Source organism: Colius striatus, chromosome 20, assembly GCF_028858725.1.
Source record: "Colius striatus isolate bColStr4 chromosome 20, bColStr4.1.hap1, whole genome shotgun sequence".
Lineage (NCBI taxonomy): Eukaryota > Metazoa > Chordata > Aves > Coliiformes > Coliidae > Colius > Colius striatus.
In genome coordinates this window covers 2314188-2329540 of record NC_084778.1, presented here as the reverse complement: position 1 = coordinate 2329540, position 15353 = coordinate 2314188, and the positions used below count along the sequence as shown (strand labels likewise).

The window sequence follows — 15353 nt, the reverse complement described above, 5'->3', positions numbered from 1 at the left end:
TGTAATGGAGTTAATGAAATACAATATTCTGCTGCTTAAAACAGGAACCTCTGGCTCACCATTCCATTAAAATGAGGAGAAAATGAAGGAGGAGTGGAGAAATTAAGGGGCTCTGAAAAAAAACTGCTGAGGACAGGCAGCCTTCCTCACATAGCTGGAGGCTCCTGCCCTAAAGAGAGCCAGGCACCATGTGATGTTTTCAAGAGGTGCTGACATTTTGGAAGAGCACTCTGAGCTTGTGTGGTATGTTTGTGTCACTAAGCACAGATTCCCAGATGGAATACTGGGAGCATCCACATGGATGTCTTTCACAGGGCCACTCGTCTTCAGGGCCCCAGATGATGCTGTGTGCCTGAAAGGTCCCCATTAAGTACTAAGACAGACAAGCTCCAAGCTCTCTCTCTAGAGTACATGACCTCTACTTCTGTTCATATTATATCTTTCATCTACAAGTCCCTTTTATTTTGCTTCCCTGGAAATGGTCCATGAATAACTAAAACAGCCTAATCAGGCAAGTCAGAGAGTCTACATGAACCTCTCACACTGTTCAAACATGCAATGCACATGGCTTTAGATTAAAGCACGGGGAGACTAACACAGTCCCAGCCTATGCATATTCTTGGAAAGAACCAGCTCCTCTATTCAGCCTTAATTGTGACAGATTTCCAGGGCTCTAAGTCATTCATCTTCCACTAATTCCATTCCAGGAGGTTGTACTTCAGCACCTAGAAGTCTGGAACTGCACTACTGCATACATGATCAGCTCCTGACCGTGTCCTGAAAACTGCCTGGGTGGGGAAGGCCTCCTGCTTGCATATTGCAGGTGTGATGAGCTTTTACTGGAGGTGGCAATGGAAGGCAAGTCAAGGTGTAATGCTTCCCATGGTGTGCTTGTCCTAACTGGTTTTTGCATTTCCCTGCCCCTACTATGCACTGCAGAAAATGCCACTTTGTGGTGATTAGATTGATCCCTCCTGCTCTCATGTCCTTGCAAAATCAGAATGTGTCAGCTGTAAGCTGGGAAATCACCCTCCCCCCCTTGAACCCCTTGCACTAGGTGGGCAAGAAGCTGTTCAGGGATGGCTCCAACCTAAAGGGTTTCTCCTTGGTACAGCTGAGCTCTCCAGTGCAGAAGAACAATCTCTCCAGGAAGCCACAGAGGGTCTACAACCCCCATGCTGCTTCTAGAAAGCACTGTGGTCGGATCCCAAGCTTGGATCAGGTGCCTGTCACACACCTGGAAGGTTGGTTTTGGGTTTTCTTGTGAGGCCGTTTGCAATTTTCCTTGCAGAGGTTCTCACTGGCACCACCCAGTGGCAAACGGGGCTGTGTCTGATCCAGGCAGCTACTCAGAAGGTACCAACTAAGCATCAACAAAACCCTTATGTAGCCCTAAAAAGGGGGTGCAGTGAGGGTTCACTCCTTGCACTAGGCAAAGCATCAGCTGCAGAGGGGAACACATACAGCTGGGGGCAGTCCAGGTTTCCCCACAAGGAATAAGTGCTTCTGTGTGCCCATGAGGAAGGTGCTATTCCAGCCCATGTTGTACAGGTGCCCAACATCCCAGACTGCCTCCCACAAAGTCCTTTTGAGACACAGAGGACCACCAGCAGTTTCTCAGCAAGGGCTTAATTTCTCATCTTTATTACACAGAGAGTAACTCCTGGGAAGTATGCAGCAGAGGACAGCCCAGGAGGCAAAAGCTGCTTCTGTTTAGAAACAGATTTATTCCTCAGAGACATATTTCTTACCACCTACTAGGCAAAAACCCAAAAGGAGGACTTTCCTCCTCCATAACATCACCCAGGAAGCCCAAACATCTGCTCTGAAGCTCTGGCTGTCAGAGAAGGAACCTGCACAGCTCACAGTCACAGCAGGAGAGACAAAAGAGCACTGTGACTTGTATCAGCAGGTGTGAGTCTGTGAGGTATAGAAACTCAATGCTGCTAGAGGGAATTCTGGTGAGATCAAGATGGACTTCCTTGCCACATGAGAGTTTAATTATATTCCACACACTTGGTGTACTTACTAATCAGCTTCTTATGTGATCTCAGTTTACTCTGCACTGATTCACAACACTGTTCCTCCCAATAAATTCTGATGTGCACATAGTGTAAAACATAACATACTATTGGACAGCACAGAAGTGCTGTGTCCATACAGCCCACAGCAGCACAGGAGCAGAACAGCCACATCTGTGGAAGCTTTGATCCATCACAGTGATAGAGCAGAATATGAGGAAGAAGAAACCCTACAAAAAGGAATTAAAACCCCAACAGCACCCAGAAAAGAACTGTGACATTAAAAGAAAAGACATCAACATAGCTTAAGCCCTGTGGATAACAGCTTGATTGACAACAAAACTATTCCATGGGTTAAAAGTTATCTTAAAAGGATCAGGACTTGAAATACCTGGAAAGAAAGGTTGTTCCATTCAAATATTAAAGGACCAGTAAGGCTCAGGATGGATTTCCTCTTATGTCTTTCTGCTAATATTTACATTCCTCAAGAAAACCAAGTGTAGTGACAGAAGCCCAGAGGGAAGGAGTTTCAAAACAAGGTGTCTAGCAACAGCTTTGGTTCTGCTTTAGGCTGCTGCCATCTCGTGGTCTCACTCTTCATCTCCAAGGCTCAGCACTTGCAAAGCTCCATCAATGAGCAGCCTCCTGGCTGGGATGTCATACTGAAATCATGTGTTGTTAGAACACCAGGATTACAGCAGGGCATGATTTTTGAGTTGGACTATACCAATAACTCCAGCAGCAGAGTGCCAGCCCAAAGCAGGCAAGCCCTAGCTCTATATTCGTCCAGATCTGGTCCTTATGAGCTTCAAGCAAGGAAATGCAAAACAAAAAGGGAGAAAGGTTTGCCTTGAAACAGCTCTGGGAAGAAATGAGGCAGGTTCCCAAGTGACAAAGGGCAGTCAGAAGCACTTGAGGCCCAACTGTAAAACAAGATTAAAGACTCTGTCCACAATCAAACTTGTGCAGTGTAACCACCCAGTAACTGAACCATGCCCTTGTGTGTGGCATTGGCCCATTGCCTGCATCTGAGGCATCTCAGATAGCTGAAATGCAGTAAGCCACCAACCCAGTTGGTAACTTGCCATATATATCCATGTGAAGATATACATGCAATTAAAAGTTTGAATTAATTAATCCAGGAGAAACTGCAAAGTTACCACAGAGGTTTGTTTAGAAAAAGCTGTTGAAGTACCAGACTTGGGTGTCAGTCCTTTAATCACAACTACAGCCAGCTCAGCTGAAGGGTGCAATCTTCTGCCTCTTCATAACATCACTGTATTGCTGTGTTAGAATGAAAGATCCTGACAGCAAACAGCTCAGATAAAGGGTGGGGGGAAACAGCACCTTTGTTGTGCACCTTCAGCACCTCAACAGGACTTCAAAGCAACACCCTGAACATCCCCAATTTCTGTTCACGTGATTCTATGGTAATAAACTATTAGTCAAAAAAATCAAACCCAAAATGTTGCTGACAAGGTCACTTCAACTTTGACAGATATCCTTATGATGAGGGTGATCTGAGCTGATAGAAACATGCTCCCTGTTCTCTGTGCAATTACAAAGCAATTAGCAAGCCACAGTCAGAGTTGCTACTCTCCCCAGCACCCAGCCAGAATGCTTAATGCTTGTCATGTGCTGGAGGCAGCCAATTACAAAGCCATAGTAAAACCCTTCTATTTTTCAACAGGAGTTTTTAGCTCCTGCTCAAAATCCTCATTTCTCAGAAGAGAGAACTAGTGTGGATTTCCTGTCTACAAAGATTCTGCCTCATTAAGTGTCTGACACTGCCTCTTTCTACAAGTCATCAAAAGAGGATAAACATGTAAACACGAATGAGTTTAGATAACAGGCTGCAATGATTGAGATTCCTCATTTACAGAGGAGTAGGCCAGAAGGATAGATCCATCTTTATCACTCTTTTCAGCAATCCTCCTTTTGATAGCCAGTACTGAGACACACATTTTACTTAAGGAAGAGCTTCCAGGCTGGGCTGTATTCCATCTGACCATCAAGAAATACCTTAATAAATATGAACCTGCACACAAATACAACTCTTCTGGCAAAAGTAACTCCTGGTCATCAGGAATCCCCACTGGAGTTTCACACAGGGAAAGCAGAGATGAGCTGGATGGTTTGACTAGGAAGATGAACCTTAATCAGGGGTGGAGAGCTGCTGTGCTTTTGAGGGAAGCACTGTGCCACGAAGGCACAAACTTCAAACAGGACCAAAGCAATAAACTTCACTAGAAGGAATGTCTGTACTTATTAAAATGGTAAACAGATTCAATATCATATTAAGTTAGTAGCTATATGAGCCCCAGAGTGGATAAAATCTCTCACATGTATCCATAAAAAGCAAGGATATAATATCCTCTCTACAGTGAAACCTGGGAAAAGAATACACTCAACACCAGTCACCTGATGCTCTCAAAGACTGCAAATCTGAAGACGTACTACAGGCCTCTCCTCTTCATCACTGTCACTCCTCCAAATCACATTTTCCTGCTGTGAATCCTCAGCTCAGGGAAGAGCAGCTGAGTACAACTTCAGGCTGATGCTGTGACTCTGCACAGCTCCAGCAGCTGTAGAGCAGCTGCAAAGGTTTTGCTGCTCCAGCCCATACTCATTAGCACCAAGGAGCTCATTAGTTGAACTGATGTTTTACTAGGAATCCCTATGCTCCTTTGGTGGTTTATTTAGCAAAGAGAGCACACATTGCCCTTTGGTATTTCTCCTCTCCATTCATTTCAGTCAGTATTAAGCTAATGTACTTTTGAAATAGATCTCAGGGCTCTCATAACAGCCAATGGTCCATTTACCAAAACAGCTACTTCCAAGGGCAAGCAAAGCATTATTAGTTGTTTCCTCAAGTACCACAGCTTTGCAGCCTGAACTCAACAAACATCCACGTGGCTGCAATCAGCAAAAGGAAGTTAAAAAGCTGGAACCAAGGCTGGAAGAAGAGTAGGTTATATCCCTGTCCACAGCAGACTCCATCACTGTCTGGGAGCTAGTGAATGCCAGGGGCCAGAACTGAAGCAGCTCAATTGAGTACTGCCAAAGGCTGCAAGGCACAACCTCAACATTAAGGAAGCAGGTGTTTGCCTCTATACCTCACAATTGCCTAGACAGAGAGAACATCTCCAGTCAGTCATCAGTATTCATGAAGAAACCTGGCACCAAAAAAAAACAGCCAAGGAGGCACATGAAAAGAACAGCTTGTAAAAGGGCTGGATATCAGAGGCAACAGGCACCTCTGTCTTCTGATAGGCACCACTGCTCACAGACACGTGTCTGTGAATGTCAGACACCTTTGGGTTTACTGTCCCTAGAAAGCTGTAAAAAAAAAGCAATCAGCAGCCTTCACTCTCCTACTGAAGGGGCTGGACCTTACCATCTGCACTTGATTTATCCAAAACTGCCCAAACACAGCAAAACCATTTTTTGCTTTATGTGGTTTGACTCATGCACCCTAGACCTGCCCTAATAAAGGGAAACCATGTCTTTAAGCAGTCAAACAAGACCTGTGCTCTAGAAGACCTTAAAAAACCCCAGCACTCACATCCTTGCACTCCGAGTTAAACCAAGCTGCAGAAGTTTTCTTCCCTGCCAGGAGTTCAAATGATATCTGTGTGCTCACTGGATTCTGGTAGATCCCAGGAAAAGGCACTGAATGGAAGGACTATGCAATGAGGCACTTCAGCCCATTGCCTACATCTTTTAGTTGCAAAATAATAGTGGAAGATGCCTGGCTTGGAAACAGACCCTTCACCAACTATGATGAAATACCAATTTAGTGGGTAATTTACTCCTGTGAAGTTCTTGGTCTTGATCTCCACCTCTGCTCTGATGATTCACTTTATTAAAAAGATAAGCATTGATTTTCTCCACTCATTACAGGCCAGTGGCTTCATCTGCATTAGTGAATTAATTCATCCAACCTCTTACTCCAAGAAGAGCCAAAGCCTGCAGGAAAGCAATAGCTACAAGCTGTCACTGAGGCAGCAACATCAGGTAGTCCTTGCTCTTCTGACTCATCTGACCAAAAAGTTAAGCTTGGTTTCACCACCTGAGACAGGCAGAAGCCTAAAAAGGTCTCAGAAGGCATCTCCTGTTTCCTGAGGTGACAAGTGCTCTCCAATCAACGCATCCATCACGGTGCATCAGTGATTCTGACCATCTGCCCTTTACAAACCCAAGCAATGCACTGGAAGGACATGTACTTTACCATGGGATTGGAGTCTGCAATCAGGTCACGCAGAGAATCCAGAAAGCCCTGGTCCTCCACCATCTGGGCATTGATGTCGTGCAGCTTTGCCACACAGACAGCTGCCGTCTTCCGCACGTAAGGGTCTTCATCCTTCAGACACTTGCGGAGAGGTTCACACAAATACTCTGTGATCTTGTCCACCCTGATGCATCCCATGGTACGGACAGCCAGAGCACGGATGAGAGGGTTTGGATCTTCACAGTCCTGGCAAGGGGACAGAACATACAGTAAACTGCAGCACTACAGTAAACACCAGCATCTTCCCTACAGCCAGAATCAGGCTGTTCTTATTTCAGACAAAAAGCATCCTTTCTGATTACAGGCTAAGAACAAAAAGGCAGTTATTTCAGATCCAGGACAAAAGGTGGAACTCTCTAGTTCCCAGAAACATTCCACATCATCTCAAGATGTTTTCAGGCTATGACAGCTTGTAAAACTGATCTCAGTGTCTCGTGGTTCCCCCAGGCAAAGCTTCTTTCAACATGACCTAGCAGGTACAGCTAAGCTAAAGGGGCAGCTCTCACTACCCAAAAGCCAGTCACAGGCAACTCAGAGACAACATAATACTGGTTTACAGCCTTACTGCTCTAAAGGAACAAGAGGACAGGAAAGTCAAGAACTAAACACAATGCAACAGCCATCAAGGCCCATTTCTCACACAGGCATCCCCTGTTTGCAAGGTATGAAGCCCCAAGTAAAGGCTAGACCAGAGGTGCTTTTTTAATGAACAAAAAACCAACACAGGAGAGAATATAACACTTCACACTTCAAGCCTATGTAATATCCCAACATCCAACCTGTCTCTGAGCATCACTCCTCTAAAAATCAGCCTGCAACAGGACAGGTGCAGAACAGCCTACAAAAGCATAAGGTATATTTACCTTTCACTGTTTAAGTTTCCTGCAGCTGAGAAAACACCTGAATGTGTCAGTTAAAGCACACAAGAGCAGTGACACCTCTTACCAGTGCACTCAACACCTTGAGCTGTGAATTGTATGAGGTGCTGAGCTAGTGCAGACTACTGTCAACACTTTCTTTACTAACACTTGTCCCTCAGCTTGCAAAAGGGAACATCAGACATTTTTTGGCATGGAAAAGCATGAAGCTGGGATGTAACATGTCTGTGTGTTAGCTCATTCTAACAGAATTACACTTGAAAGACAAGATGGACGACAACACTCATTCCAGAGAGGAAGGCAGGGCCAGATCAGACCTGCTCTCATCCCAGGTCCTCTCACATCTTTCAGCATCAGGCCCCACACTAGAAACTCAAGACATGATCAGAATCGCCAGTGTCTCAGGTTTTATAACATTGCAGGAGAAGTCTCAAACTTTCCCTAAGCAGCAGGTTTTAACTTATGTAACATGGGACTGAAATAGCATTTCCTAGATAAGGAGAGGCATCTTGACAACACAATTAAAGGCAATACAGTGATCAGGCTGTTATTTTTCCAGTGAACCATCTTTCAATTTCACCAGAGATAAAGCTTTTCCACACACAGCACAGCTGAAACATTCAAACAAGAAGTAGACACCCATATGACAGCAATGCTACAAAGGCTGTAAGATGAAAAGGATAAATTCATTATCCAATACCAGAAACTGGTCTTTAATGATTATCAGTAAAATGACAGAAGCAGCTTTTCCTGGAGCAGGTTCTCCCACAACCATTTACAGGGGCACTTAAGTCATTTACTCAGCAAGCAGTAAGAGAGAAAGGAGCCAGACCTCTTGAATTCAGCCTGCAAATGCCTAGAGCCAAAAGCAGACATAAACAACAGCTCACAAAGGCTAATGGACAGAGGAGACAAGGTGCACTGAACCGTTTGCTGAAGAGCTGTGGGAGCAAGTTACCTTCACAAAGCTGTTGACAGCCATAATGGCCATATCTGGCTGACTTTTGGCATAGTTCATCAGGTACAGGTAGACCAGCTTCTTCAGCTCCAGGTTGTCAGTCTGCATGCAGTTCACAACATCAGGAAATAGTGAGCTGGATAAACAACAGTAGGCAAGAACAGAGAAAAAGGAGTGAGATTACATGGTATGCAAAGTGACAGCAACAATATCAAGGAAGTCAGGAAAACAGGAGTTCCACTCTAGCTGCCCTGCTGGCTGATGAGAGGTCAGCTTCCCCTCCACAACAGTTTGCAAGGGATTTTACAACAGCTTTATCATTTAAGCTCTTCTGGGGCTTTTAATTGCTAAAGCAATTTCTCAAAAGTGTTTTAATTAGAGAGTTCATCAAATGAGTAAACTCTGCAGTGCCAGGCCTGGAAATGAACCCACCAGGAAAAAAAAGAGCTGCTTAAAAAGGTTTTGGTAATCCTCCCTTCCTTTTTTCCTTCCTGTTTATCTGTTCCTTCATTCTGTGATGAAGTCATGATGCTAAATTTGCAACCTCATATTAATTTCCGTGGCAACAGACCACAGTGCCACGAATCCAGGACTGCTGTGACTTTATGATAGACTCCAGCAAGAGGAGAAGCTAGGAGGGAGAAAGCATTCACTCAGGCAAGTTTTGGTGGTTGCCTCAAAGATAGAAGTCTTGGGGACAGCACTGCAGAAGGTAAATGCCTGTGTCCTTTTGTCTCTGTGAGGTAAAGGTCCATTTTCAAATACACTTATTTTAAAAGTTAGCTTAAACTTATGTTAAAAATACCCCATTTGGAATTACCTAACACCAAAATCCAGCCTAGCAAGCACTGAGGAAACATCAGCTGAAGTGACATACAAAGCAGTTGAGCTCTGCATGGGTTTCTTTTGCAGCAGTTTCTTTTGCTCTCACTAAGAGGAAGGAGCTTGAGAAATTTGTGACTCAAGCACAGCAAAGACAAGGACCACCCAGTCACACCAAGGTGACAAACTCAGAGGTGTTCCATGGAGATGTGTGCCACTACACCAAACTGAGTCCCAGGACAACCAGAGCTGCTACAAGTGCACAATAAGCTGCTTTTACCTGACATCCTTCCCCACAGTCATGGCTGCAATGACCTTCTTTACAGCTTCTTTCCTCTTCTCTTTCTTTTCATTATTGAGTTCAGCCTTCAGTTCAAAAATCTCTCCTGGCAGAAGACAAAACAGATTCATTCAGGAGAAGAAAAAGGTCTCACTTTAGGGACACTTAAAGAGTGACTTCTAACTTTCCTGGCCTGCTGGTCCCACAAAACTGGTGCAGCAGCATGTGGAAGCTGCCAGACCTTATGAAGAACCTGCTTCAACGAGAAGCAAAGCTGCAACACTCAAGAGAATGATATGGGCCATGCCTTGCTAATGAAAAAGCAGTTAACAAGAACCATGCTGCATGTTGCAGCTCTCCCACTTCTGGCACATGAAATCACAGACTGTAGCGTCTGTTTCTCAGAGGCAACTATTATATAACCAGGATGAAAAGACATTTGGGGATGTCAGATTCGTGCCTGCAAGGAAAAAAAAAACCTAACTAAGCCAGGGATTCTGCCCAGGCTTTTAAACTTTTGCTCATCTTTGCCTGCTTGCTGTGAACAGCAGACTGTGGGGTAGCCCAAACACCCTGACACACAGCAGCAAAAACCAGGGAAGCATACATTTAGTCCAGTGGAATAAATTCCTTCCAAGCTAGAAGGACAGAGCTACTACTAACAAAGGCAAATGTAACAGTTTGCCTGTGTTCTGATGTTGACTAAGCAGCCTTTTCCATGACACTCATTATTCCAGATGTTACTGCATGGTAATTCAGTTCAGGCTGGATCACAAAAGTGGGAAAACAAGGTTGCAAAATAAAGCAACACATGCTTTATCAGGCCTGCTTCAGATAGTGGTGTGATGGATGATGCTCTCAAAGGACAGGCTTTCCCCAGGAAGGATAGTGAGCAGCATTCTCACTGGAAGAGTGAGTACAGGCTGAGTACATATCACAGAGCCCTGCCAAAATACATTCCAGCCCCTAACCATCGATTCCTAAACACCAACAGTACTCTGGCAGAACAGCAGCACTAATTACTGAAGAGCCTGACACAAAAACTCTACTGGGTACTTCAACAAGGAGAGGAGTTACTGTTCTGAAGAACACAGCACAGTGACCACTCATAACATCTCTTGCCTAAGAAGGAGAAGTTGATGTTACTCACGCTGAGATCGTGCCCCAGAGCAGAGCTGAGCCAGCAGCATGTGCTCACTGGAGCTCAGATAGTGAGTACAGGCTGGCCTCTTGCAGTCATCCCAGAAAAGTCTGCCTTTAGGACTGAACTTAGGGAGAGACTTGTTCCTTAGAAAGATGGGAACTGCATTTGCTTAATTGATAAGCTTATTCAGGAGCTTAATGAAACATAAAGTGATCAGCTCTGTAGCTGATGGCAAGCATTCATCAGACACATTCAGCTGTTCCTAAAAGGAGAGGGTAATGAGAACCATTTTCCACATCTACTGGAGAAGGATGAGCAACATCAGGCTTAAAGTGCAGTCAGCAACAGTCCTTTGTTGGAGAATAGGTTAGAAAACAAAATCTTCCTGGGGTAGTTCAGCAGAACAAGCTCTGCCCTGGAACAACTGATTGGGTAAAACAGCCACAAACATACTTTCCAGTCTTCCCACTTTTAAGGGCAGTAGTTTGTACTCAGGTCAGGTGACCATCACACCTACAGTAAAGTCAAGGGAAAGTCCAACAGAGCACCACAGCTTTGGAGGAAATGGCAATGGGAAATGCCCTTACCTTTGCAACAGCTTGATGAACATTTATACCCTAAATATTAAACATCTCTCCATCAACTTCATTCTGCCATGTTCAATGCAATGACCATCCTCGGTCTTAAATTTGCTACCCCATAACTAAACCTTTGTCTCTCAATAGATCTGCACTCAAATCACAAAGTTTTGTTCTCTGAGCTTTGAAAAACCAGCAATTTGGGTCATTCTGTGCAACACTAAACCACACACTACGTCAGTCTTGTCTTTGGTCACCACGTGACCCACTTTCAAAGTTTCTCCCTGGATGATTAAGATGAGAAACAGGGACAGGGCTCAGAAAAAGAAAAGCTCAAGTTCTTCTGCATGCAGTTAAAAAAGCTGTGTAAAAATAACCCCTCCCCACCTCCAGTGCACTGCACCAGCTCAGCACCAACCTTTTTTATTGGTCGTGAAGTATTTGGAGTCCGTCATGGTTCCAGTTCCTTAAAACACCTGAGAAGAATAGCAAGAAAACACCAAGTGGTCAAGTAGCATTCAGAGCTCACAACAGCCAGTTCACAAGGCAGGAACACAAAGAGACAGGATGGCTGGTGCCTGTGTAATGGAAGGGAAGAAGCAAATGCTTTACATCCACAGGCACCAGCTTCACCATCCTCATCCTGCACCTGCTGCTATTGGCAAACTCAGATATTTCAAGGGCTCAGGTGGACAATGTTTAGTGAAAACACAACAGCCTGAGGCAGACAGGCTGGGAAAGCACTGGTGCTCAGCCCAGCATTTTAAACTCCCAACTTAGGAAGTGAAAAAGGCAGTTTTCAGCTCCTTATAATCAACAGATCTGACATGTTCTGCAGCTGTCTTTCTCCTGGGTACACAATACTCTTTCCCACAAAAAGCCCTGCCTACACTGGAAGCCAGAAGTGTATCAGACAAAGAAAACCCTCAACTCCCCCTAACGATACTTTCCTGTGTTGCATCCTGACGGACAGCACAAGCAACCCTACATGCAATGCCCAACCCGCAGCTCTTTCATTTCCTTCCCTTCTCCTTTTGTTCCAATCGGGTTCCTTTTTAAAGAAAAGCCATTACTTTACAGTTTGCTCAAGCCTGAAGTTTAACTCTCCCTCTGGCAAGCTCTGACATCCCACCTCTGACACACACACAAAAGCTTGTTCATTACTTCAGGGCTGCACTGCATTTTTGGGGACAGGACTGCAAAATGCTGCTGGGCCAGGGAGTGCTTGGCACAGTCCTGAGAATGGCCTCACCAGCATCTTTCTTGCTCCACAGAACCAGATTATGAATGCCAGAGAGTACAGGGATCACCTAAACACATGTGGATAGCCATCATTTTATTCTTACAGCTGCCAGCTCTGTGACAAACATGACAATTTTTAGTACTGGCTGACAAACAAGCTCAGGAGTTTTACTGGTTTTGCAGTCTGCAGCAGAACCTGACCCTAAAACCATCCCAAAAAAGGAGTTTCTTGCCTCTTTCCCCCTTTTGTTATTTTTTTGCCCAATTCTCCTTCTATTGTACACGTTACCATGACCTTAAATGCTACCAGCAAAGTAGCACATCACCTGTTCCCCAGACACTGGCTGTCTTGACTCTAAAACCTCGTGGGTCTTACTTGCTCAGCAATAAAAGGACAAGCAGAGCTTTCAACTGCAAGACTCTGCCCAGGAGTGCAACCAGCCTGCTGTTTCTTAACACTTTCCAACCCCAACACCACTACCATTCCTTTTCGCCCCCCATCTGCCTTGATGAATTTAATACCTCAGCAGTTAAGTTACCAGCAGCAGTGGCTGAGGGGTACTGCCACGATTTCCACCACCTTCAGTGTGCTCCACAGCAAGGCAAAGCAGAGCAGTTGGAGTCTTGTCCGACTGCCAAGCAACCAGATGAGAAAACCTGTTGCTGAGCCCAGTTCCCCAGAGCTCCTGGCTGCCCTGTGCCTGTGTGGTTACTGCCTCATCCCAATTAAGCAGTATGACTGGGTTTGGTTTGATTTCTCTCCCTTTTCTGCTGCTGCCAAGCTGGAGACCAAGCTATGTCTGAGGACAGTTTTGGAAGCATGTTGCTCTTGCAGGAGAGGTTTGTCCTCCTTCCAAAGCAAAGGCTGTGTTTGTAAAGCTGCATGAGCCACAACACTGCAATCTTTCCAGCACACACACAAAAGACAGAGTCACAAAAGAAAAAGCTGTAGTAGGTCTTGGTTTATAATCAAAACCACAGCTCATGCTCAGCTGCAATGGTAATGCTGACACAGCCCTTTGGATTTGAGCCCAGCTTAAAAGATGACTTACATGTCTTCCTCTGGGAGGGCATTTGGCACGGTGCCACACAAAAGGCATTGAACACAGCCTTTGGAATAGGTGTGGATATATCAACCTGGGTCATGCATCCCAGCTGAGCTACTCTGGTACTGCTTTAACAGTAGCCAGAACAGGAGATTACAGAGAAAATCCAGCAGAATAAAAACACCCATCATGGACATCATCCCAGCTGCACAGAGCCACACAAAGGAAGAAACCTTGCTGAATTCCAACCATGACCTTTAAACCCAAAGGCACGACATTTTGCTGTCTTCTAACTTCATATCACACACTTGGAAACACAGAAGAACCCTGGAAACACCCAGATAAGGCTCAGCACAGCACATGACTCTACAACCTGTTCTGAGAGGCATAAACAAGATCTGAGGTCAGTAAGCAAACGACCATGTTCCCAGCACAACAGAGGAGAAAGGGCTCTCAGGAGTACATGGATTTTTGCTTCAGAGCTTGCTCTGCACATTGCTCAGAGACAGCTTGCTAGCAGCACTGAGCATCCTCTCATCCACTAAGCAACAGCAGCACGGTTTGCAGCAAGTCTCAGACGAAGGCCAAACCCAAACCAGCCCAGATATACAAATAGCAATGTTTTAAATAACTCAAGCAAATGCCAGCTTCTCATGCATAAATCTAAACTGAAGGGAGCCAAGATAAATATCAACATCACAAAGACACTTTTTTTCTTGAGAAGAGCTCCATCAGCCTGGCCTCTCCCTATCCTTCTGTAACCAGCATTTGCTGAGGTGGAAAGAGGTAAGAGGTGAGAGGTAAGAGGTGTCCCAGCTGGCAGCAATTCCCATTCCAATCCCAGCAAACAAGAAGAGACAAAACACAATCACTCCCCCAGAAGCTCTGGCAATGCTTAATGCTCTAAACATTGGCTTGACATTTGAATGTAGACTGAACCAAATATATGATTCCATGAAAGGACAGAGACACCATAATACCCACAAAGATAAGCCTCCTCAGTCCAAAACCAAACAGGGAACTGGATCTGGCATCTGACCAATGCCTGCTTTGCCCCACACATGACTCCACCAACGGCCTGACCAGCTCCCCACCACTGATACCACCTGGCTGTAAACTGGAAGGTGTCAAGTTTGAGGCCTCAGTACTGACCCCAAGCTCTCTAGCACCGAAACAATCAAGTGTTGAACCCCATAACCTCTAAAGTTTAACCTGGCTTACACCCCAGCTGGTGCCATCATCTCTTATTTGCACACAATTAACCTACAAAAGCTCGAGTGTGGCTCAGGGCTACTGAAGCATCAAAATACTAAACAGAGCTGCCAAACACAGATGGCAAAGGAAAAGCAGTGCCTTAGCTTTGGAAGCCACAGCTCTCGCAGTATGTGCTAGGGGCAGATAGTTTGTTTCCACCTTGAGGAGCAAACACCTCCTTGGTGCCCCTCCACCACTTTCAGCACCCACCCACCCTCTCTCCTCCTCCAATGCATCCTTGGCTCCCTCAAGCACCCTGCCCATCAGCCTTCCCCCTTTGGCAGCATCCCCAGGCCCCTCCCAGTACCTCCAGTTGCAGGTGCACGTCCCCATCTCCCCTCCCCAGCACTCCCAGCTCCAGCAGAGCTCCCCAGCGCCCGCCTCACCCCTGCCCAGTCTCACCAGTCTCTTACCAGCTTGCTCTGCTCACTCCCACCTCCCTTCCGCAGTCCCCCCGAGGCCCAGCCCGCAGCCCCGCCACCGCCTCCTCCCAGCGCTCCCACTCGCCCTGCCCGGCGCCCCACGGCCCAGCCGCTGCTCGCAGCGCCCACCCCCATCCCCTCCCAGTACCTCACCGGTGACCGTCTCCGCCCCACCCCAGCGTCCCTGCTGGTCACGCACCGCCGTCCCCTGCCCTTCCCCTCCTCCCCGCACCCCCCGCAGCTGCCCCCGGGCCCGGCCCCACTCACGGCGGCGACACGGACACACCGTTGCGGGGGCGGCGGAACCGGAAGCGGCGGGGCGGGCCCGGGAGGACTCGCGAGGAGCGGGACGGAGCGGCGCCTTTATGGCGCTTCCGGGGGCGGCGCTCCGCTGCGCCGGGAGGAGCGGGGCCGAGG

At 46.3% G+C, this 15353-nt stretch overlaps 1 protein-coding gene across 15 annotated transcripts in view; it reads right to left on the bottom strand.

Moving 5' to 3' along the window:
- Window positions 1–15266, bottom strand: part of AP2B1 (adaptor related protein complex 2 subunit beta 1) — a 77869-nt gene extending 62603 nt beyond the window's left edge. For 11 of the 15 annotated variants that reach the window (XR_009820089.1, XR_009820094.1, XM_062012013.1 and 8 more), the window contains exons 1-5: window positions 15204–15243; window positions 11391–11448; window positions 9251–9356; window positions 8149–8284; window positions 6253–6498 (exon numbers count right to left, since the gene is read on the bottom strand). Coding sequence is in view for 9 of the 15 variants with exons in the window: in XM_062012013.1 (XP_061867997.1) it covers window positions 6253–6498; window positions 8149–8284; window positions 9251–9356; window positions 11391–11427 (525 nt within the window). In the remaining 6 variants the exon portion in view is untranslated. Of the gene's footprint in view, window positions 1–6252; window positions 6499–8148; window positions 8285–9250; window positions 9357–11390; window positions 11449–12753; window positions 12776–15084; window positions 15121–15203 lie in introns of those variants that run through there. The other 4 variants (XR_009820090.1, XR_009820091.1, XR_009820092.1 and 1 more) reach the window with 4 other exon arrangements.
- Window positions 15267–15353: the final 87 nt, after the last annotated feature.